The 23003-nt window shown below is 43.5% G+C and overlaps 1 protein-coding gene across 1 annotated transcript in view; it reads right to left on the reverse strand.

Moving 5' to 3' along the window:
* LOC126175949 (rRNA N6-adenosine-methyltransferase ZCCHC4) overlaps positions 1-23003 on the reverse strand; it is an 85383-nt gene that overhangs the window by 15311 nt on the left and 47069 nt on the right. The window contains exons 6-7 of the mRNA XM_049923027.1: positions 15246-15356; positions 4702-4868 (exon numbers count right to left, since the gene is read on the reverse strand). Coding sequence (XP_049778984.1) covers positions 4702-4868; positions 15246-15356 — 278 coding nt within the window. The remainder of the gene's footprint in view (positions 1-4701; positions 4869-15245; positions 15357-23003) is intronic.

Consider the following 23003-nt stretch of genomic DNA (forward strand, 5'->3'; position numbering starts at 1 on the left):
GTAATGCAGGAGTAGGTTTAATAATGAATAAAAGAATAGGAGTGCGGGTAAGCTACTACAAACAGCATAGTGAATGCATTATTGTGGCCAAGATAGACACGAAGCCCACGCCTACTACAGTAGTATAAGTTTATATACCAACTAGCTCTGCAGATGATGAAGAAATTGATGAAATGTATGATGAGATAAAAGAAATTATTCAGGTAGTGAAGGGAGATAAAAATTTAATAGTCATGGGTGACTGGAATTCGACAGTAGGAAAAGGAAGAGAAGGAAACATAGTAGGTGAATATGGATTGGGGCTAAGAAATGAAAGAGGAAGCCGCCTGGTAGAATTTTGCACAGAGCATAACTTAATCATAGCTAACACTTGGTTCAAGAATCATAAAAGAAGGTTGTATACATGGAAGAAGCCTGGAGATACTGACAGGTTTCAGATAGATTATATAATGGTAAGACAGAGATTTAGGAACCAGGTTTTAAATTGTAAGACATTTCCAGGGGCACATGTGGACTCTGACCACAATCTTTTGGTTATGACCTGTAGATTAAAACTGAAGAAACTGCAAAAAGGTGGGAATTTAAGGAGATGGGACCTGGATAAACTGAAAGAACCAGAGGTTGTACAGTGTTTCAGGGAGAACATAAGGGAACAATTGACAGGAATGGGGGAAAGAAATACAGTAGAAGAAGAATGGGTAGCTCTGAGGGATGAAGTAGTGAAGGCAGCAGAGGATCAAGTAGGTAAAAAGACGAGGGTTAATAGAAATCCTTGGGTAACAGAAGAGATATTGAATTTAATTGATGAAAGGAGAAAATATAAAAATGCACTAAATGAAGCAGGCAAAAAGGAATACAAACGTCTCAAAAATGAGATCGACAGGAAGTGCAAAATGGCTAAGTAGGGATAGATAGAGGACAAATGTAAGGATGTAGAGGCTTATCTCACGAGGCGTAGGATAGATACTGCATACAGGAAAATTAAAGAGACCTTTGGAGAAAAGAGAACCACTTGCATGAATATCAAGAGCTCAGATGGAAACCCAGTTCTAAGCAAAGAAGGGAAAGCAGAAAGGTGGAAGGAGTATATAGAGGGTCTATACAGGGGCGATGTTCTTGAGGACAATATTATGGAAATGGAAGAGGAGGTCGATGAAGATGAAATGGGAGATATGATACTGTGTGAAGAGTTTGACAGAGCACTGAAAGACCTAAGTCGAAACAAGGCCCCGGGAGTAGACAACATTCCATTAGAACTACTGACAGCCTTGGGAGAGCCAGGCCTAACAAAACTCTACCATCTGGTGAGCAAGATGTATGAGACAGGCGAAATACCATCAGACTTCAAGAAGAATATAGTAATTCCAATCCCAAAGAAAGCAGCTGTTGACAGATGTGAAAATTACCGAACTATCAGTTTAATAAGTCACAGCTGCAAAATACTAACGCGAATTCTTTTACAGACGAATGGAAAAACTGGTAGAAGCCGACCTCAGGGAAGATCAGTTTGGATTACGTAGAAATGTTGGAACACATGAGGCAATACTGACCCTACGATTTATCTTAGAAGAAAGATTAAGGAAAGGCAAACCTACATTTCTAGCATTTGTAGACTTAGAGAAAGCTTTTGACAATGTTGACTGGAATACTCTCTTTCAAATTCTGAAGGTGGCACGGGTAAAATACAGGGAGCAAAAGGCTATTTACAATTTGTACAGAAACCAGATGGCAGTTATAAGAGTCTAGGGGCATGAAAGGGAAGCAGTGGTTGGGAAGGTAGTGAGACAAAATGTAGCCTCTCCCTGATGCTATTCAATCTTTATATTGAGCAAGCAGTAAAGGAAACAAAAGAAAAGTTCGGAGTAGGTATGAAAATCCATGGAGAAGAAATAAAAACTTTTGAGGTTTGCTGATGACATTGTAATTTTGTCAGAGACAGCAAAGGACTTGGAAGAGCAGTTGAACGGAATGGACAGTGTCTTGAAAGGAGGATATAAAATGAACATCAACAAAAGCAAAACGAGAATGGAATGTAGTCGAATTATGTCAGGTGATGGTGAGGGAATTAGATTAGGAAATGAGACACTTACAGTAGTAAGGAGCTTTGCTATTTGGGGAGCAAAATAACTGATGATGGTCGAAGTAGAGAAGATATAACATGTAGACGCAATGGCAAGGAAAGTGTTTCTGAAGAAGTTAACATTGAGTATAGATATAAGTGTCAGGAAGTCGTTTCTGAAAGTAATTGTATGGTGTGTAGCATGGTATGGAAGTGAAACGTGGATGATAAATAGTTTGGACAAGAAGAGAATAGAAGCTTTCGAAATGAGGTGCTACAGAAGAATGCTGAAGATTAGATGGGTAGATCACATAACTAATGATGAGGTATTGAATAGAATTGGGGAGAAGAGGAGTTTGTGGCACAACTTGACTAGAAGAAGGGATCGGTTGGTGGGACATGTTCTGAGGCATCAAGGGATCACCAATTTGGTACTGGAGGGCAGTGTGGAGGGTAAAAATTGTAGAGGGAGACCAAGAGATGAATACACTAAGCAGATTCAGAAGGATGTAGGCTGCAGTAGGTACTGGGAGATGAAGAAGCTTGCACAGGATAGAGTAGCATGGAGACCTGCATCAAACCAGTCTCAGAACTGAAGACTACAACAACAACAACAACAACGTACGCACCACAGGAAAATTCAGATGATAAATTATAAGACTTAATTGCTGACGAATACTTATCTTAAGGAGCAAAAACATGTAGTACTGTTGATTTGCACATATAAAAGAAAAATTCATACATTTCCTAGCTTTCAAAACCAACAACTCCTTTTTCGGGGAAGAGAGAGGAGTAGGTTGGAGAAGATAAAAAATGCAGGACAGCTTCTACAGATTCTCAGAAGAAAGGACTATTAGTTCTGAAAGCTAGGCAATGTACTACACATTTAGCCACCATGTTAGTACATATGGCACTGTGATCTGTTATAGGTTGTTAACTGAACTCCTACAAAAATAATCTATTCATATATACTACTGTGATCGTATCCCTCATTACATGAGAAAAATTTCTTGCAGCTACACACACACACACACACACACACACACACACACACACACCAGAGAGAGAGAGAGAGAGAGAGAGAGAGAGAGAGAGAGAGAGAGAGAGAGAGATATATATATATTTCTGATAACTTGAGTAGAGCAGCCAATATAAAACCCATCTCTGAGATTGACAATGATGATTATAAATGGACATGTTCAAGATTACTGTACAACACATCATAAACAAAGTTGTGGTGTGTGCGAAAGCTTCAAAACCAAAAAGAACTTCATTGCAGGTTTAAGCATAGCCAAAGCTTCATGGGGTAGGGGAGGTGAGATTGGGGTGGGGTGCGGGAGGCTGCTGGCAGATCTAAGTTAAGTTGAAATTAGTTTAAGGACATCCATGCATGAAGCACCTAACAAATTCAAAAGTAATATTCTATCTACCGATTTAAGGAAAATTCTAAGAAATTCTGTTGCTTGGTTAAAACCATAAACAGATTAAAGCCACTGATCAACTATAAAGAAACAGAGGATGACAGAGAGAAGGTCACAGTACTAAACCCTCTTTCTCTAAAACTATCCCACTGAGGAAGACTGTACTGTGGTACCTTCTTTCAATTGCCATACAAAAAATAAAATGATAGATATCGAAATAAGCAACTGTATGATAGAAAATCAACTTAATTACAGCAACAAAGGAAAGGAGACTGCACCTGACTGGATACCTACAAAATTCTAGATACATAATGTGAAGGAACTCACTCCTATTCTAGCAATAGCCTGCCATACATCACCAGAAGCATTACAAATTAATGTAAAATCCAGGTGTCATTTGATGGGGGTGGCAAACTAGTGCATACAACGAAATTGCTGAAGTCCGTCTGTCACAGAATTTTGGAACATGGTTGATGCTCATGTACTATGACCTGACTGACTGCTGAAAATTTCCTCCATATGAATTGAAATGGGTTCTGCAAACAGCAATCACATGAAATCCAACTTGCTCTGTTCATCCATGAGGCACAGACAGCAGCAAATACTGATGCTCAGGTTGATGCTGTGTTCCTCGACTTCCAGAAGTCGCTCAATTCTATTCTGTACTCTTGTGCAACAAAGACAACGTAAGTGTACGGAATATCAGATGAACTTTGCGACACCACTACACATAAAAAAATCAGAATTGAACTGCCAATGACCTTGATTTGAGGGTTCAAGTTCCTTTTGAAACAAATGTAAAAATCATTGTGCTCAAAATGACAAAAAGGAGATTCTCTTTTAACATAATTAAATGCTGAGTATGAACATAAATTCTACACTAACAGGGATGATACATACAGTCTCATTAAATTACAAAACTTCAGTAGTTATTTCTAAGGAAGGAAAAGCCACAAATAAAGATAGATTTTCTCCTATATGCTAAATAGTATTTTTTTCACTGAGATTTATCAAGTGAAGAACAGGTGCACAAGGGCTGTAAATTAGAAAGCAGACAGAGAGTGGCACCTAATGAGGCACATAATGAATAGAATATTTTTATGGTAACAAATTCTGTATGATGCGTATTAAGTACAACTTCATATACAAGACATTAAACTCTGATACCCCTTTCATTTTTAACGTATGAGTAATTTCTAATCCTGTTACTGTAGACATTACCTTTGAAGTACACTTGTTGCAATAAGTGCAATGCTTGTTCTCCTGACTAGACCACTGTCTACATACAGGGCAGAACCGGTATCCTTCTTCTGCTGGTAATTCACATTTCTCTAGTGGGATGTCAGTGAAAATCCGTACAGGTGATCCCTTCTTCATAATTTTAGAACCTAAAATTTTGTCATGAGAAGTGAACCAAATATCATAACTGAACACATTTAAATTAATTGCCACAAAGACTTCATGGTAACAGTGAAACGAAACACACACACACACACACACACACACACACACACACAAGCACATGTGCGCACATGCACACCATCATTCCCAAAAACAGTAACTGCCACCCGTAGCAGTTTTACAGAAACTGGACTCCGTTTCATTGGGTGTCGCGCTCTTCACTTACTGTTACAACTCTGTACTTGTTAATTCATTTTGTCATCTTCATGACATGGGGTTTGTGGTGTCACCGCCAGACACCACACTTGCTAGGTGGTAGCTTTTAAATCGGCCGCGGTCCGCTAGTATACGACGGACCCCCGTGTCACCACTGTCAGTGATGGCAGACCGAGCGCCGCCACACGGCAGGTCTAGTGAGACGTACTAGCACTCGCCCCAGTTGTACAGCCGACTTTGCTAGCGATGCTACACTGACAAATACGCTCTCATTTGCCGAGACGATAGTTAGCATAGCCTTCAGCTACGTCATTTGCTACGACCTAGCAAGGCGCCATTACCAGTTTATATTGAGATTCAAATTATGTATCATCAAGAGCGATGTTCTACAATTATGGATTAAAGTTAAGTATTCTACCAGTTACTCTTGTTTTGCTAGTCTTATTTCTCTGACCTGTTCCAGACCTCACGCCAGCCTGCGTGAGCTTAATCGCGTGCCTTTCGGCTTCCTCCAAACTCCGTGAATTGGCTTTTTTGAAGTAATGTTTGAGTAACTAGTGACTGACACTTCACCTTGATTGTGACATTCAAGTCAGCTATGAAACAATTGTTTATCATCATACTGTAAAATGTTAAGTTTAAAAAAATTATTTTATTTTATAAAATAATTTACATAAATCTGAAGACCTGAAATAATCATATTAAAATTAGCAAGTAAATCGACTGAGTAAAATCCAACAGCTTAATCATATTCATTTTATATCTTTGAATTATTTATCTTTGTCTATTATGTCACCTTTGGTACATATCTTAGTCGATTCAAGTCCATAGTCAGTCTTACTAGCAGCGAGATGATGAGATCTGCAGGAAAAGTAAAATACTGTAATTGAAAGGAAGTAAATAATGCATTTGTTGAAAAAAAATGCATTATTCAATCTATGTCCGGTAACCTAGGTTTCATAACAATCCAGCACAGTAATGGAAACTTCACATCATCTGGTTACAATAAACTTTCAATGACTTAAAAAAAATCCATCATTTAAGTTAATTTACAAAAACCAGTTGTACTTATTGCTATCATTTGATAAATGTTGTCTGGGATGAAATACATTCAGCACCAAATTTATTTTATGTAACAATATGATAGTTGTTACCACATAGCAGAGATACTGAGTCGCAGAAAAGCACAATAAAAACAGTCAGAAAGATAGTTTTGGCCAACAAAGCCTTTGTCAAAAATAGACAGCACACGTGCATACCCAAACCCACACAAGCACATACACCCGCACCTCACACACATGACCACAGTCTCTGGCAGCTGGAGCCCGACTGCGAGCAACAGCATAAACGGGTGGGGGTAAGGTGAAGGCTGGGACAGGGAAGGGGAGGGATAGCCAGGTAGGGATGGGGGACAGTAAAGAGCTGCTGGGAGTGCGCAGGGGACAAAGTGGAGGGTAGGGCAGCTTGGTGCAATCGGGAGATTAGACAAAGGGCGAGGGGGGGAGGGTTGCGGAAAAGGAGAGAAGTATCAGCAGGATTATGGGAAATAAGATATATTGCAGGAAGAGGTCCCACCTGGCAATTTAGAAAGGTGGTGTTGGTGGGAAGGATCCAGATGGCACAGGCTGTGAAGCAATCATCAAAATGAGGAATGTCATGTCAGATGGCGAGCTCAGCAACACGGTGGTCCAGTTCTTTCTTGGTCACAGTTTGTCAGTGGCAATTTGTTTGGACAGACAGCTTGTTGATTGCCATGCCCACTTAGAATTCAGCACAGTTGTTGTAGCTTAGCTTGTAGACCAGATGACTGGTTTCACAGGTAGCCCTGCCTTTGATGGGATAGGTGATGTTTGTGACTGGAAGGAGTAGGTGGTGGTGGTGGGATACTGTATGGGGCAGGTCTTGTATCTAGGTCTGTTACAGGGATCCGAGCCGTGAGGTAAGGGGTTGGGAACGGGGGCCGTATAGGGATGGACAAGGAAATTGTGTAGGTTCCATGGGTGGTGGAATACCACCACGGGAGAGGTAGAAAGGACAGTGGATAGTACATTTTTCATTTCAGAGCATGACGAGAGGTAGTCCAAACTCTGGTGGAGAATGTAATTCAGTTGCTCAGTCCTCGGCAGTACTCAGTCACAAGGTGAATGCCCCTCTGTGGCCGGACAGTGGGACTAGGGAGGTATTGGGGGACTGGAAAGTTAAGGCAAGTGCTCGGTTGGCTAGGCTGTATGGAAAGGTTGGTCGGTTGTTTCGAGGAAGGAGACCAGACAGCGAGGTCATTGGTCTCATTGGATTAGGGAAGGATGGGGACGGAAGTTGGCCGTGCCCTTTGAAAGGAGCAATTTAGGGAAATCACGGAAAACCTAAATCAGGATGGCCGGATGCGGGATTGAACCGCCGTCCTCCCAAATGCGAGTCCAGTGTCTAACCACTGCGCCACCTCGTTCGGTGTGTATGGAAAGGACTTCTTGGTACAGAATGGGTGGCAGCTATTAAAGTGGAGGTATTGCTGGTGGTTGTTAGGTTTGATGTGGCCAGAATTACTGATATAGCCATCTTTGAGGTAGAGGTCAAAATCAAGGAAGGTGGCTTCATGGTTTGAGTAGGACCAGCTGAAGCAAATGGGAGAGAAACTGCTGAGGTAATGGAGGAAAGCTTTCAATTCAGATCATGAAGACGTTGTATAATAAGGTGAGGTGTTTGGGATTATGGGTGTTTAGGAATGACTGCTCCAGATGGCCCATACATACGTTGGTACAAGTTAGAGCCACGTGGGTGCCCATAGCTGTATCCTGGATTTGTTTGTAGGTAATGCCTTCAAAGGAGAGGTAATTGTGGGTGAGGATATAATTGGTAATGGCTATTAGGAAGGTAGAGGTTGGTTTGGAATCCATTGGGTATTGAGAATGTTCAATAGCAATAAGGCCATGGGTATTACGGATGTTAGTGTAAGGGGGAGATGTCATCGATAGTGATGAGCAGGACACTGTGTGATAAAGGAACAGGAAATGTGTAGAGTCAATAAGAAAATGGTTGGTATATTTTATGTAGGAAGTAAGTTGGATGACATCTTTGTGATCTGGAGCAAGGGTGAGGACACCCTATTCACATTCCTCCAGAACCTCAACACCTTCTCTCCTATTCACTTTAGTGGGTCCTACTCCTCCCATAAAGCGGACTTTGTCAATGTTGACCTCCACCTCAAATAAGACTACATCAGTACCTCTGTCCATCAAACCTACCAACCACCAGGAACACCCCCTCCACTTCGACAGCTGTCACCCATTTCATACCAAGGAGTCCCTTCCATAAAGCCTACCCACCAGCAGCCATTGCATCTGTAGTGACGAGCGCTCCCTCTCAAAATATACCAAGGGTCTAACTGAGGCTTTTACAGTTTGTAATTACCCTCCCAATCTTGAACAAAAACAGATCTCCTGTATCTTATCTTTTCAGTCACCCAATACTTCCCAAAGTTCCACCATCTAGCCACAGAGGAGCATTCACCTTGTGACTCAGTACCACACAGAACCGGAGCAACAGAATTACATTCTCTGTCAGTATTTCAGTTACCTCTTGTAGTGCCCTGGAATGAGAAATGTACTACCCACGATCTTTCCCACCCCTCCCACAGTGGTATTCTGCTGCGCACCAAATCTACACAATATCCCTTTCCATCCCTACACACCCCCTGCTCTGACCTCTTGCCTCATGGCTTATAAACTTGTAATAGCCCTAGATGCAAGACCTGTCCCATACATCCTCCCACCACCACCTACTCCTGTCCAGTCACGAACATCACCTAGCCCATCAAAGGCAGGGCTACCTGTGAAACCAGTCATGTGATCTACAAGCTAAGCTGCAACTACTGTGCTGCATTCTAAGTGGACATGGCAATCAACAAGCTGTCTGTCCAAATAAATTGCCACTGACAAACTGTGACCAAGAAACAGCTGGACCATCCTGTTGCTGAGCACACTGCCCTAACATGACATTCTTCATTTCAATGACTGCTTCACAGCCTGTGCCATCTGAATCCTTCCCGCCAACACCAGCTTTTCTGAATTGCCAGGTGGGATCTCTTCCTGCAATATATCCTACATTCCCGTATCACTCTTGGACTCAACCTCTGTTAACCACTGTCCTTGCCTGTTGAGCCTCTTCCCTGTTCCCAATCCAGCACTACAAAGTCCTCTATTCCACCAACACACACAGTCTTTTTACTTATCTCCTTTTCCACTAACTCCCACCCCCTCCCCTGCCCTCCATCTAACCTCCCGATTGCACCTAGCTGCCCTACTTTCTACCTTATCCCTACACACTCCCAGCAGCACTTTCCTGTCCTCCACCCCTACCTGGCTATCCCTCCCCCACCCTGCCCCAGTCTCCTCCTTGTCCCCACCCATTTGCCTCTCCCATAATGTGTTGCTGCTCACAGTCTGGCTCCAGCTGCCACAGACTGTGTGTGTGTGTGTGTGGGGGGGGGGGGGGGGGGGGGGGGGTTTCTATTTTCGACAAAGACCTCACTGGCCAAAAGCTAACTTTCCGACAGTCTTTTTTGTTGTGCCTCTCTGTGACTCAGCATCTCCGACGTATGGTAAGTAGCAACTACCCTTTTCACCATACTGTTACATTCCATTCTGGATTTTCCACCATCAAATTTATTTTATGGTTAGATACAAACAAAGTAAGCTGTTAAATATGTATATATTTAAATTAACACTCCTCTAACACTTTTTCCGCAAAAGGAAGATTTTTGTCACTGATTGTGTACACTGCTACATACAATAACTTATACTTCACTTTCCCATAGTTTAACATCACACTTAAAGCAAGGCCATTATCGGTAAAGTCTTTGCTTAAGTTGCCCTCACATAGGATGTGAGGCATGCTTAAAACATGCTTAAAAACAAGCCGATACAAGGGTGTACTGAAAAGTAATGCCTCTGAATTTTGTATGTGAAAACTCTTAAAGGATTTTAAATAAAATAAGTTTTGCTAATGTTCTACAACTTTATTCTTCATGCCTATGTATTTTCAACCCTCCGCCACTACAAAGCTACGAATTGTAGCGAGTAACATGGTCATTCTGGTACTGCGCGCCGCAGAATTTGAATCCACGTCAGACGTCATGGACATCGAAGACCCATAGAGGTCTCTGCACCATTGCGCCGTAAGCTGTGGCGGCGCGCGCCTCCTGGTCCACTTTTAGCGTGAGGGCGCCACCATGGAACACACGGTCCCAGCGGCCAATAGCAGCGCCCCCGATAGCGTACTTGAGCACCTGCCTCACGCTCAGCCAGCAGTCTAACATCACGTGCGTCTCAGGACATATCGCCTGAGACAGTGTATTGACTTTTGTGTTTCAGTTCCAGTGGACGTGGTTGTCTTGTTTGGTTCGTTACTCTGTTGTCTGTTCTTGTTGTGTCGTAACGTCCTCCATTGGCCGTGTTCATCCTTTCCCGTTGTGTTGTTGTTCGCGAGCCACTCCGCGGGTCCCGCCGCGTTTTCCATCACTACTACCCCGCGACCGTTTCAGTTGGCGTTACAACAGTCATGTGCAACAGAACTATGTTGGTACACGGAAAATAATGTGCTGTAATTCTGTTTCAAATTTGAAGAGTTTGTCCACACATGGAGCACCATCTCCTTCAACATGACCATGCCAAATCACACATGAGTGCTGCAACATCTGCAACAGTCCAATGTCTTGGATTCACTGTCATGAGTCATCCTCCAAACAGTCCCATCTTGGCCCCATCTAATTTTCATCTGTCCTTCTGAGGACTTCAATTTAGAGATCACAAACAAGGCATCTATACTTGGCCCACTGGAGACTTCTATTACATCTCTGAAAAAGCTGGCTCTGTTTGCTTGGCCACTTGTCTCCACTTCTACCCTTTTAACTGAACACTCACTACTTGAGTCTGCTGTTGTACACGAGTGGACTATAATGGCACAGGAAGTAGGGTGAGTACATGAGTTTGCAATTATAACTGAGGACTCGCGGCATTGCTGCTACGTACACGACTGATGGGCTTCACAATTATTATTTAGCATCTGCATACATCCATATTTAAACAGGATGAAGTTGGGACACAGCTGGTATAATTTTTATTAAAAATGAAATTCCTCCAACTGTACTTAACATTTTATATTTACTTCGCTACTAGTTTCGATGTTGCGTCAATGTCATCTTCAGGCCCATACACTTTGATGAACTCAGTTGTGTGTGGCTCAGTCTAGAAGTCCGCTGTGAGACCAACACGTGGCATTCAATGGTAGCATGTGTTGGTCTCACTGCGGACTTCTACCCTAAAATCAGTTTTACACCAGAGCAGACACAAGCAAACAAGCATCATCAAACAAGAATTCTCTCTAATGTGCAAGTGAACTGCATCTGGCCATGTTTGCTTTCATTCACTAGTGTTTACTTATGTTCTGGTGGTTTCAGCGTTTTAGGGAACTTTCGAAGGAAGCATGCATTCACTCCACTTCGGTGCCAGTAGTACAGGATTATTTCATCTGCTAACCTGTCTACTTCCTGTTGCTGATATGACTTGCAAGAGTGATGGAGTGGTTCAAAGAGAGTTCAATGTTGCTGGCAGAAAAATATACATATATGTGCTTCAGGGATCCAAGAGATACAGAGTACAAATGCTGAAGGAAAAGTAGTAGGAAAGATAGAATACTGCAGAAGCACTCAGTGGTCATACTAGGGTCATACATGGGGGGGGGGGGGGTTGAGAAAGTCAATAAATTCATTAGATGCTTACATCACTGGGAAATGGACTGAATTAACACGAACTCTGTATTCCTTTTTGTTAAAAAGAACAAGGACCACAAATTTCCTTGAAAGTAAACAAGTGCAAAAATGTATCTATTAGGCTGATTAAAATTAAAAATATACTAAAGTCCTGATTACTCTCATCGCTTACATTCGTGGTAGCTATAATTACATAACCAATGTGTCACTGTCATGTTCAGAGAAATCTGAAGAAAAGCAAAAATAATTTACTCGGGGTAATACTATCTACCCTCTAATAAACTATGAAGCAGATTTTATGAAGCAGCCTTTGTGAAACATCTATGTATGTTTCCATTCGATTAATCATATTTTATTCTTGATGTGCATTGCATATGACACTGCATACATAAGACACTATCTGTGATTTAGCAGATACTGAAACGGAAAACAATCTCTACAGTACCATAAATATCCACAGCTGCCAATAACAAGTGTGTTAATGCTACCCTTTTTTCAGGCTATGTTGGTCATCAGTAATTAGTGAACTGCTTTTAAATTTCCTGTTCAAATGTAATGAGAAGCTAGCACAAAGCATAAACCGAAATATGCACAAAGTTTTGAAATATTGCTAAGGAAAGCTGGAGCTGCAATTCAGTGTTAAGGGTGTTACCTCCAAGTATTTCGTGTTTAAGTACAAATTGAGACAACTAATTTTTCTTTTACAAAAACAGTGCACTTGCCATACAAAGTAATCCTGTCTGACTATCAAAGTTCTGCACTCTGGCTCCAACTATACAGTGTTATATCCTTAATGCTGCCTATTAGCACCAAAAAAATGATAATACAGACTTCAACTGTTCATATCTTGTGTTGTCTTCCATTCCCTCTGATGTAATTGCTTGTTCACAGATAGAAGCAAATGGTACGGATCACTGCTGAATTGTCTGTGAGTACTCATTTGCTTGTGTTCACTTCCATTTGCTCCAATGTCTGAGGGTGGTTTGAAAAGTTCTCAAAATCACCAAGAGAGATCAACACTAGTGCAACGAGTTGTTCACACGATATTCATTGGACTGTTGCCTGTAAACATGTGCGACGTCAGTGCTCTTGAAAGACAGTTGTGGCAGTGACGTGGCTCTGTTGTTCCCGTGCAGTTATTTGCAAAGATGGGTGGGGGGGGGAGGGGGGGGGGGGGAGATCGAGCTTCGAGCATTGATGAAGTACTTCATAAAGAAAGGTATGACACATACAATATTCACAACTGCTCAACTGCTTCAGACTTATAAAAAGAACAGTTACCACATATAATACAATGTTATCAATTAAAATTGCAACATCATGAAGGCAGCACGGAACAAATGTCAAATTAGCATGCTTGGACACACAAATGATTAGCATTTTAGCACAACTGCACAAAGTTGGTGGTAGTAACACTATCTATAAGGAACAAGCAAATGATAACCAAATGCTTGCTACAATGGGACCATAAAATGATTTCATTTTAAATTAATCATCACACAGGTTAAGACATTTATCCCTCTGGGAGACAAGATGATGAATTTCTGTTTCACAGAATGTGGTTAGCTGCTGATGGATCCACAACCACACCCACTCTTGCACTTCCTTGTCTGACTGAAACCGACATTCACACATCTTTCTTGAGGTCGCTTAAGACGTGAATATTACACAGTGAAAGATCCCGGCTGTATGGGGGCTGTTGCAGCATTTCCCAACCAAACTGCTCAAGTGTAGCCAATTAGCAGTGTGAGGGTGGGCACTATCAAGCAACAAGACAGTTCCATTTGACAACATTCCTGGGTGTTTTTACTTCATGCCACATCACAGTTTCTTCAAGGCATCTTCATAGTGCTGCATTCTGATTGTGGTTCCATGCTCAACAAACTCCATGATCAGAGACCCTCTGGAGTCAAAGAAGGAAGTCATCATGACCTTACTGGAATTTGTGTGAACAGCTCTGGATTTCTTTGGCTGGGAAGATGTGGGACACTTCCACTGTTGGATTTGCTGTTAGCCCTTGGACTGTCGGATGGAATCATCTACTTACACAACAACACCCAATCCCTCACTGCAAATGTGACAAAGTGATTTGTTTGGGACACTGCAACATCCTCCGTACAGCCGGATGTAATTTTCACATATTTGGCAAACATTAAGACATATGAGTGTGGACGTTGGTTTCAGATGGATGATGAAATGCTAGAGTGGGTGCTTTGTGGAATTGTGAGTGGCACAACCACATTCTATGAAACAGGAATGGTTCATCTGACTAAACAACATAACATGTATTGTTACTGCTTTTGAATGGAACTGTACCATGGTCCCACTGTGGTGGGTTTTTAGTTTTCATTTGAGGGCCTCTCAAACATTCTGTATTCAAAAAGGGTGAGATTCTCAGTCAGAAATCATATCTGAATGTTGGCTGCTTCCAAGAAGATAATATCATGTCCAAGTGTGTACTGACAGGTGTCGGAATTCGACAGTAGCAGTATCATGGCCTATAGCAACTGACTTTTATCACTCTGAGTTTAATGACGCAATGACATGTGAAGCAGCATGAACTTTCAGCATGGTGACCACTGTCACTGTTTCCCTTGAGCAGTAGCAGAGAGGCATGCTGACAGTGGTGCAGCCAACGACTACAGTGGACACAAGAATGACACCACGGCATTTTTTCAGGCAAGTCTTCATTATGCATACAGCATTAAACTGGATGCTCCATTGTGGAGGCTCCGAGAAAAAGTGGTCAGATTGCATTAGCCATCATCATATGGACCCAACACTTTGATTGATAGTATTTGGTACAACTGGGTACATGAAACTATCACCTCTGATACAAATAGCCAGTAATTTGAACAGCAGCTGTTAGATTTCTGAAATGTATAAGCCCCATTTTTTGAGATCCCTGTGACGTTCTCTTTCAATAGCACAATGCAAGACTGCATGTTGTTTGTGCTGTCCTGACCTATCTCAATACAGAAGGTGTTTGACCGTTGCCTTGGCCAGCGTGTACAGATCTCTCACCCAATGAAAATATTTGGTCATGGTTCACCACCATCTGACAGACACTATGGTTGATGAACTCTAGCTCAGAGATGAAGTAGCATGGAACGATGTACTTGTACATGTCATACAAGCTCACTCTGACTCAATGTCCTGATGTCCTATAGCCACTGTTGCTGTCAGAGACAGCTGCTCTGTGTTCTAAACGTCAAAGACTGTAAAATCATATATAACCTACACATTCACTCATGAATCCTTCCTACTATACTTTATAAGCACAATAAGTAAAATATTGTTATTTGGAATTCTTTCTGGTGTTGTAGTTTTAATAGCCAGTAGTACGTATAATATATGCAACTATTTGTGTACCTAACATTACCTTGAGAGAACAGAGGGTGGTTCTCATAATAAACTTTGTAGTCCAACATGCGCAACTTTGGACAGGCATCAAGTATGTATGGTTCCATGAAATATGGACATACCCAGACAACTGAAAAACAAAATTTAAGTCCACATAAGACGAATGTCTCAAAGACATCACACAGAAATTTTTGGAAATGCTCATTTTAATATCTCTTGGCAGAAATTTATTAATACAAAAGCATTCAGCACCAAATTACAACACGTAAATAAACAGAAAATGCTTGAGGAATACTTGTATATGAATTATGAGTTACAGCACAGATGCACTGTCAGAAGTGCTTTTCTTCCTCATTTGTTTCACTCTGATAATAGTAATGTGGGTCCGATTGTAAAAGTGTTGGTGTAGCAACTTTTCAAAATATGATAAATTGTAAACAACCAGCACTATCACGGAAAAAACACCTCTTACTTTCTAATTTACCCTATTTTTAGTTTGTACCATTTAAAAAAAAAGTGTTTGTTTGCACAAAAAATACACTTTCTAAGTATCATTACAATCTGTTGGTTAGCTAACAATACAAGTCGCTGACTACCAATCCATTCTGTGAAAACCGCACATCAATAGCACTTTCCATTTCTGCAATGTTTGTGGTGAAAGATTTAGGTGATGCACTTTGTATAGGATGATTAGTTGATTTGGGGGAGAGGACCAAACAGTGAGGTCATTGGCCCCATGATCGAAGATGGCAGAAATCAAGGGAGGAACAACGCAAACAGCACAGTCCAGTGAAGGGAAGGGGTAATGCACAAACAAAGAGGGAAAAGGGATGTCATCACAGCAGGAAGAGGACAGAACAAGAGAGAGTGGGTAGGAATGAGGACAGCAGGTGTGCCCCAGAAACACCACGCAAGGTGGGACACCAACACCGTCGCTGACCTGTTCCGACATCATACCATTATCATGATACAAAGGGGACAACACCACGGGAAGAAGACACAAGAAAAAAAGGAAACAAAATATCACAACAGATCAGACAAAAAGGTAGGAGAAAGGTGGGGAAAGGTGGGGAGAACCTGGTCAGTGTGGAGGCGATGTCAAGGCCTTCATAACCAACACCTACACTAACCAAGGAACGCATACCTGACAGTACAACCCACTTTCACAAAGAAACCAAGGACAGATGTAACCATGTCAGGGCCATTCCATAATACCTGCGACAAGGAAGGGGGGAGGGCACATTTAGTGCAAAGGGCCAAAAGGTGGGAGCAATCCAGCAAAATTTGGTTCACCCTGAGCGGAACCCTGCAACTACAAAGGAGGAGGGGAGGCGTGGGGCCAACTGTGGAGTAAAAAAGCATAGATCAACATAGTATGGCCAATATGAAGATGGCAGAGCATGGTAGATTCCCTCCAGAAGCAGCAGAGGGAAGAACACCACATACTGGGAGTCCTGTTGACAGCAAGAAGTTTATTAGACAGAGGGGTAGCCTCTCCAGAGTCAGCCCATGATTGAGCAAAAAGTGATCTGACGTAAAGTCACAAATCCGCCCCCGGAGTGGTCACGGAGAACGAACGGTAGCTACTCACCCTCCCCCCCCCTTCCCCCTACCAGATGATCACCAAGTTCATTAGCCGGTATGCCTACATGGCCAGGAACTCAAAGGAAATCAACCAAACAAGCTGCATCAGCTAGACCAGTGAGAAGGTCTTGGATGTCAGATACCAAGGCGTGGTGGGAAAGAAACACCAAGTGATAGCCTGAAGGCCACTCACTGAGCCCGTACATAACAAAACTCAGGTAAGAGAGGATCTTTAATAAAATGGAGGGCCCAATGGATGGCCATCAGTTCCTCAGTAACACCGCACACGTGGCAGGCAAGAGATGGTGTTCTGTGCCAACAGAAGACGTGAAGAGATATCCAACTTGGATTTAGAGCCATCAGTGTAAAAAATTATGGCATACTGAAACTCCCATAAGAGCATTCAGAACAAACAACAGAACACCATTGGAACAATGGACACTTTTGGTACCCGGAAGAGAGCCATCCGAATCTGTGGTCGAGGAACTAACCAACGAGGGTTGGTCAGGAGAGAACATGGGGAAGAGGATAAGGAGGGGAGATGGATGTGATGGTGGAGAGAAGTGAGGTGGATCCCAACAGGTAAACCCACCTGAGGGCTGGCAGCAGGCAGGCGATGGCCTGAAGCCACAAAAAGAATGGAATAAAACAGGTAAGCAGGGGAAGAGCGGATAGTGATGGCACAGGAAACCAGGTTCTGAGACTGCTGCATTGAAAGGAGAAAGATCCCAGCATCAACCAGAAGACTATCAACAGGGCTAGTGCAAAAGACACCAGTGGCTAAACACATACCATGATGGTGAGCTGGGTCCAAGAGGAGCAGCATGGGAGTGAAAGCTGATCCATAAACTTGACAACCACAGTCCAGAGACGACAGGTATAGGCAGAGAAGAGTCAAATGATCTGCACCCAAAGAGGTGTGGGCATGGAAGCAAAGACATTGCATTTGCAAAGACAGCTAACCTTCAGATGGTGGATATGGGGAAACCAAATTCAAAAAGAAGACCCAAGAAATGTATCTGGGGGCCACAGTCAGGTTGTGTGCGTCAAGGTGGAGCTCCAGATCAGGATGAACCGTAGTACAGTGACAGAAATCCTCCACGCTGAGAAAAGGTCTGCCAAACTGCAGGTTCCAATTGAAGCAAATGATCGATCGGAGATCATCCCTCCTACCACACTGGTAAGGAAAAAAAAGACCCCGAGAGTCAAAGACCCAATTGAGCCGACAAGTCATCATCCATTCTAGTAACTTGCAGGGGATGTTGGTCAGGCAGATGGGCCAATAACTATCAAGGAACAACAGATTCTTGCCATGCTTAAGGTTAGGAACCACAATACTGGCTCTTCACTGAGAAGGGAAAATTACTTGGAGTCCGGGAGGAGATATTGTCACTGTGGAGGATTGAGGAGTTTAAGTAGTTGGTTAAGGATGGAGTCACGAGCAGGAGCTGAATTGTGAGAAGTAGTGAGGACCAGAAGAAGCTCCCATTTGGCAAAAGGTTCATTGTAGGATTCTGACTGACAAGGGGTGAACATAAGCAGGAAGCTTCAGCCTACTGTTTCCAGTGGAGGGAGGAAGCTGGACACGAGGCTGCCGCCAATGCCGTTGCAAAATGGGTCGCGACGTGATCCGCAAGAACTGATGGATCTGTACAAAGGCCATTTGGAAGGGCAAGGCCCAGAATGCAAGAAGCCACTGACAACCTTGGAGGGCGCAGAGTGTATCCCACACCCGTGACAAAGAGACAGAAGAACTTACAGAAGAGACAAAGTATTCCCAACACACCTGTTTGATCTTTTTGATTAAGTAATGGACTTTGGCATGAAGATGTTTAAAGGTAATACGACCGGTGGAGGACAGGTGGCACTTAGGATGTTGCAAGACGATCACAGATAGCAGTGGCAATAGCCATACTCCAACACAGAACTGGCCGACAGGGACTGTCAAGCGGGGAACGGCAATGCCGGCAGTGCAGATTATCTTATTGGATGATCATGGATGACTTTGTCAATAAGACCTGATAAGTAAGGTGGAAACACGACATGAGAGGTAACAGAGGACAATCAAGCAAGACGGAAAGCCCAGCAAGGAAACCTAGTCATCAGGAGGTGGGAACGGAACAAGAGAACTGACGGGAAGTGAACACTATCACAGAGGTCATCAAGTGGCAACCAGTGTAAGAGAAGCAGAAGGGGAGGGGAAGAGAGCGAAAAATCAATGGAAGAGAAAGTGCCATGTGCAGCACTAAAATGAGTTGGGGAACCATCATTAAGAAGGCACAAGTCGTGGTGCAGAAGCAATTGGTCAATGAGGAACCACCGACTAGATGAAGAAGCACTGCCCCACAAAGGGTGATGGACAATAAAATCCCCAAGGAAGAGGAAGGGAGGTGGTCATTGCTGAAGAAGGACAGTTATGACAGCATATGTACATGGTGTGTCAGGAAGGAGACAGACTGCAAACTGTGATGGCAGAGTCCAAGTGGACCCAAATAGCAACGACTTCCAATGTGGTACGAAGTGGAATCCATAAACAACAATACGCATACAGACCAACATGCAGACACCACCAAAGGCCCTCAAAGGGCCGACCTGGTTCCGACAAAGCATGGAACGCACGAAGGGTCAGTAAGTGAGCATCAGTAAAATGAGATTCCTGAAGGATGACACAAGCTGCCAAGTAAAAGGCAATAAGGCATTACAACTCTGGGGGGGGGGGGGGGGGGGGTGATAGTAGTATCCATTACAGTTCCATTGAATAATCAGAGAGCAGGTATTTAAGTGAGAGGCAAAGGGGCTGGAGCCAATCACATATCACGGGTCATGAATCGTCACCAACGATGACGGGATGACATCCATGCATGTCAGACTCAAGTTGCAAGGGAGAGATGACACCTCTGGAGGCACTGGAGTAGCCCTGAACTGGTACTTGTGTTTCTTCTTCTTCTTCTTCTTCTTCTTCTTCTTCTTCCCTGTCACAGGCAGAGGAGGGCAGGATACAGGAAGAGAGCAGGCTTCTTTGAGATCCAGAACCGAAAGAGAGTAGGCAACCTTGGGGCAAACAGACTGTGAGTCCCGTGGCCACTTTGAGTCCTGCGGCTGAGTTGTGGTAGGAGGCCTCCAGCCTGATAAGACGCCGGAGGCAGGGGTCCTGGAAGGGAGCCCCATCACCAACAGGTGCCACAGAAGGGAGGCACGTCTTTGACACCTGGAGGGGAGGGTGTGGGAACAACAGGGGAGGGGGAGAGGAGAGGGGGATGGGATTGGGATGAGGATGAGGGAGGAGGGTGGGATGAGGAAGAGGGAGGAGGGGAAAGGACATAACAGAGGTAAAACTAGAAGTCATTGACACAGGGTGGAGTCAGTCATTTTTGACAAGTCTTAAAGTAAATAGACAATCCAGGGACTTATACTCTTGTATCTTCTTTTCTTTCTTGTAAGCCAGGCAATCTGGTGAGCATGGAGAGAGACGGTCATGACAAGTTACAAACACAGGTGGTGTAACACAGGGGCTCCCCTCATGGTGTGGGTGTCCACAGTCACCACATAGAGGGTCCAACATACATAGTGAAGACATGTCCAAAATGTAAGCACCGAAAGCACCTCATGGGTGGCAGCACATGTGGCTTCACATCACACTGGTACCACATAACCTTGATTTCCTCTGGGACGGTATCTCCCTTGAAAGCCAGAATAAAGGCACCGGTATTGGTATGGTTGTCCCTACAACCTTCCTGCACATGTTGAACAACATGAACACCCCGTTGTTCCAGATCAGCCCAAAGTTCCTAATCAGTTTGAAAAATGAGGTCCAGGTGAAAAATGATCCCTTGGACCACATTCAGAGACTGATGAGGTGTAACAGACACCAGATGTCACCAAGATGATCACAATCAGAAAGAGCTACAGATTGGGTAGCATAACAAGCTTTAATCAACAGGGTACCCAACTGTATCTGAGACACTCCACACTGCCAACTTTTCTATGAGATTTTCCACAAAAAATAGTGGCTTTGCGGAGATGAATGTGTTCCCATCCATCCTAGTACAGACCAGGTAGCGGGGAAAGTGTTTCACGCCAAGCTGGCGAGCCTGGCACTTGTCCCATAATGTAGCAAGGAGAGGGAAGGACAAAGGGTCATAAGAAGCAGCATTCAATTCGTTACCTCGAAGAGATAGCCATAGGAGTTATGGACAAATTTTTGGAGCTTGATACACTGCATGCAAAAAGCATCTGCCCTGATACCACCCACCCTGATCAGGGGCTCTTCACATGGGTCCCACCCAGCCACAGCAAGGGCCGTCTTTCACCGTGGCCATTGCTGAAAGTTGCAATGATCTGGAATGACTAATAACCACTCCTAGACTTACATGTGGAGGCAACAGCTCAGGTATCAGAAGTGTGATCCCTGTGTTGTCAGGGGGATGAGCCAGATGGGCACATAACAGCCCCACCACACGGATTGGCTACACATGTTGATGACATAGTGGGGTGGAGGGGGTGACTATAGCAGAGAAGGAAGAGGTGAAGGAAGGGAGTAGAGGAATTCATGCCATAGATGCTAGGGAGGGAGTTCTTCCCCACATGGCTCACACTACAGACAGGAAATTTAGAAGTGAAGGTCAAACCCCAAAAGGGGCCAAAAACACCAAAGAGGATGAAAGAGAAAAGGCAAGGCAAACGAAACCACAAGGAATGTAGGAAACAAGGTGGACAGCCACATCAACATAGTTAAGAAGACCAAGGAAGGGGGAGGAGGGGCAGTGCAGGAGTAGTGAGGATGGGGAGTGAAGGGCACGGGGAGGAAATGCAGCCCGGGAAGGAAGAAGAGGCTGCAACAACTCTGGGCTGCCTGGGTGCCATGCATAAACTCACCAAAGAACTGTGAGCCCTTGGGGAGTTCACTCAGTATGCACTATATCAAAGCATAACCAGAGTGGGTTTTTTCTTTTTTTCCCCTTCAGAAACACACATCAGATGGCATCAAAGCCAAGCCATGGGCCCCAGCATACTGCAAGACTGAATGCCACCTGACAGTGTTGCGGGCATGTCATGTTGTAAGAAAAGTTTATAAATGGAGCAGAGATAAATAGGGTATCATTCTACTGACAATAACGGAATGTGGAAATCTTTTGAGATAAGTGACTGTGGCAAAGTTCAGATAGTTATGGTCTGGAACCTGGAAATGAGCATATAAGAAAATGGCGAAGCTGGTTGGTTGTCTGTGAGCTACTTTCATGAGCATCTACTGAAAGTGGTTGAAGGACGGTGAAACCATGAGTAGATGACAATGTGTTGAAATATGGATGTTGGAGACTTGCTCACCCTGTGGCTGATAATCTGCAGCAGATCTGATGACACAGTAGAATGCTGGTCCAGGCACAAGTGTTTCGGAGCACACTGTTCAGGGCACTTTGTTGAACATGGGGCTCCGTACCGGGTGACACCTATGTGTTCCCATGTTGACCCGACATCTGCATGGGGCTATTGAGACTAGAGTGTGGATCATGGAAAAATGTTGTCTTGTTGTGTGAATCCCATTTCTTCTTACACGAACTTCATGTTAATGTCTGAATATGCCATCACCCAGGGAAACAGCTGCTCGAAACATATACGGCACTGTGAACACAGGATGGTGGGGGTATGCTATGGGGAAATTCACCTGAGCTTTGATGACAATGGCACATTCCAGCAGGATAACTGTCCACATTACAAGGCCAAAAGCAAGTTACAGTGGTTTAAGGATCATGAAGTGAATTCATTTTGATCTCTTGGTCACTAAATTCACATGATCTGAACTCACACATGATCTGAACACATCTGGATGCTATCAGGCATCAGCTCCATCCCCACAAATCTTCAACCAGTAATTCATGGGAACTGTTTGACCTGTGACTAGCGTGCGGACATCTTGTGCCACATACCTCCAGAAATCTTCCTAGAACCAAGAATCACTGTTCTATTGCGTTCCCAAGAGGTACCAAAATGCTATAAAGCAGGTTGTCAAATCATGTTTTGGTTATTCAGTATATGAATCAGCCTACAAGCTAAACAATTTTCAATAAACAATGGGAGACAATGTCTTGAAAGAAACATGTATAGAAGAGCACTTTAATTGTTCTAAATTACTGGACATGAATACAGTGTGAACACTGTTCAGAGAGTACACAAGCTACTTAGTGCAGCTGTTGTT

The sequence above is a fragment of the Schistocerca cancellata genome, chromosome 3 (assembly GCF_023864275.1).
Source record: "Schistocerca cancellata isolate TAMUIC-IGC-003103 chromosome 3, iqSchCanc2.1, whole genome shotgun sequence".
In the NCBI taxonomy this organism is placed as follows: Eukaryota; Metazoa; Arthropoda; class Insecta; order Orthoptera; family Acrididae; genus Schistocerca; species Schistocerca cancellata.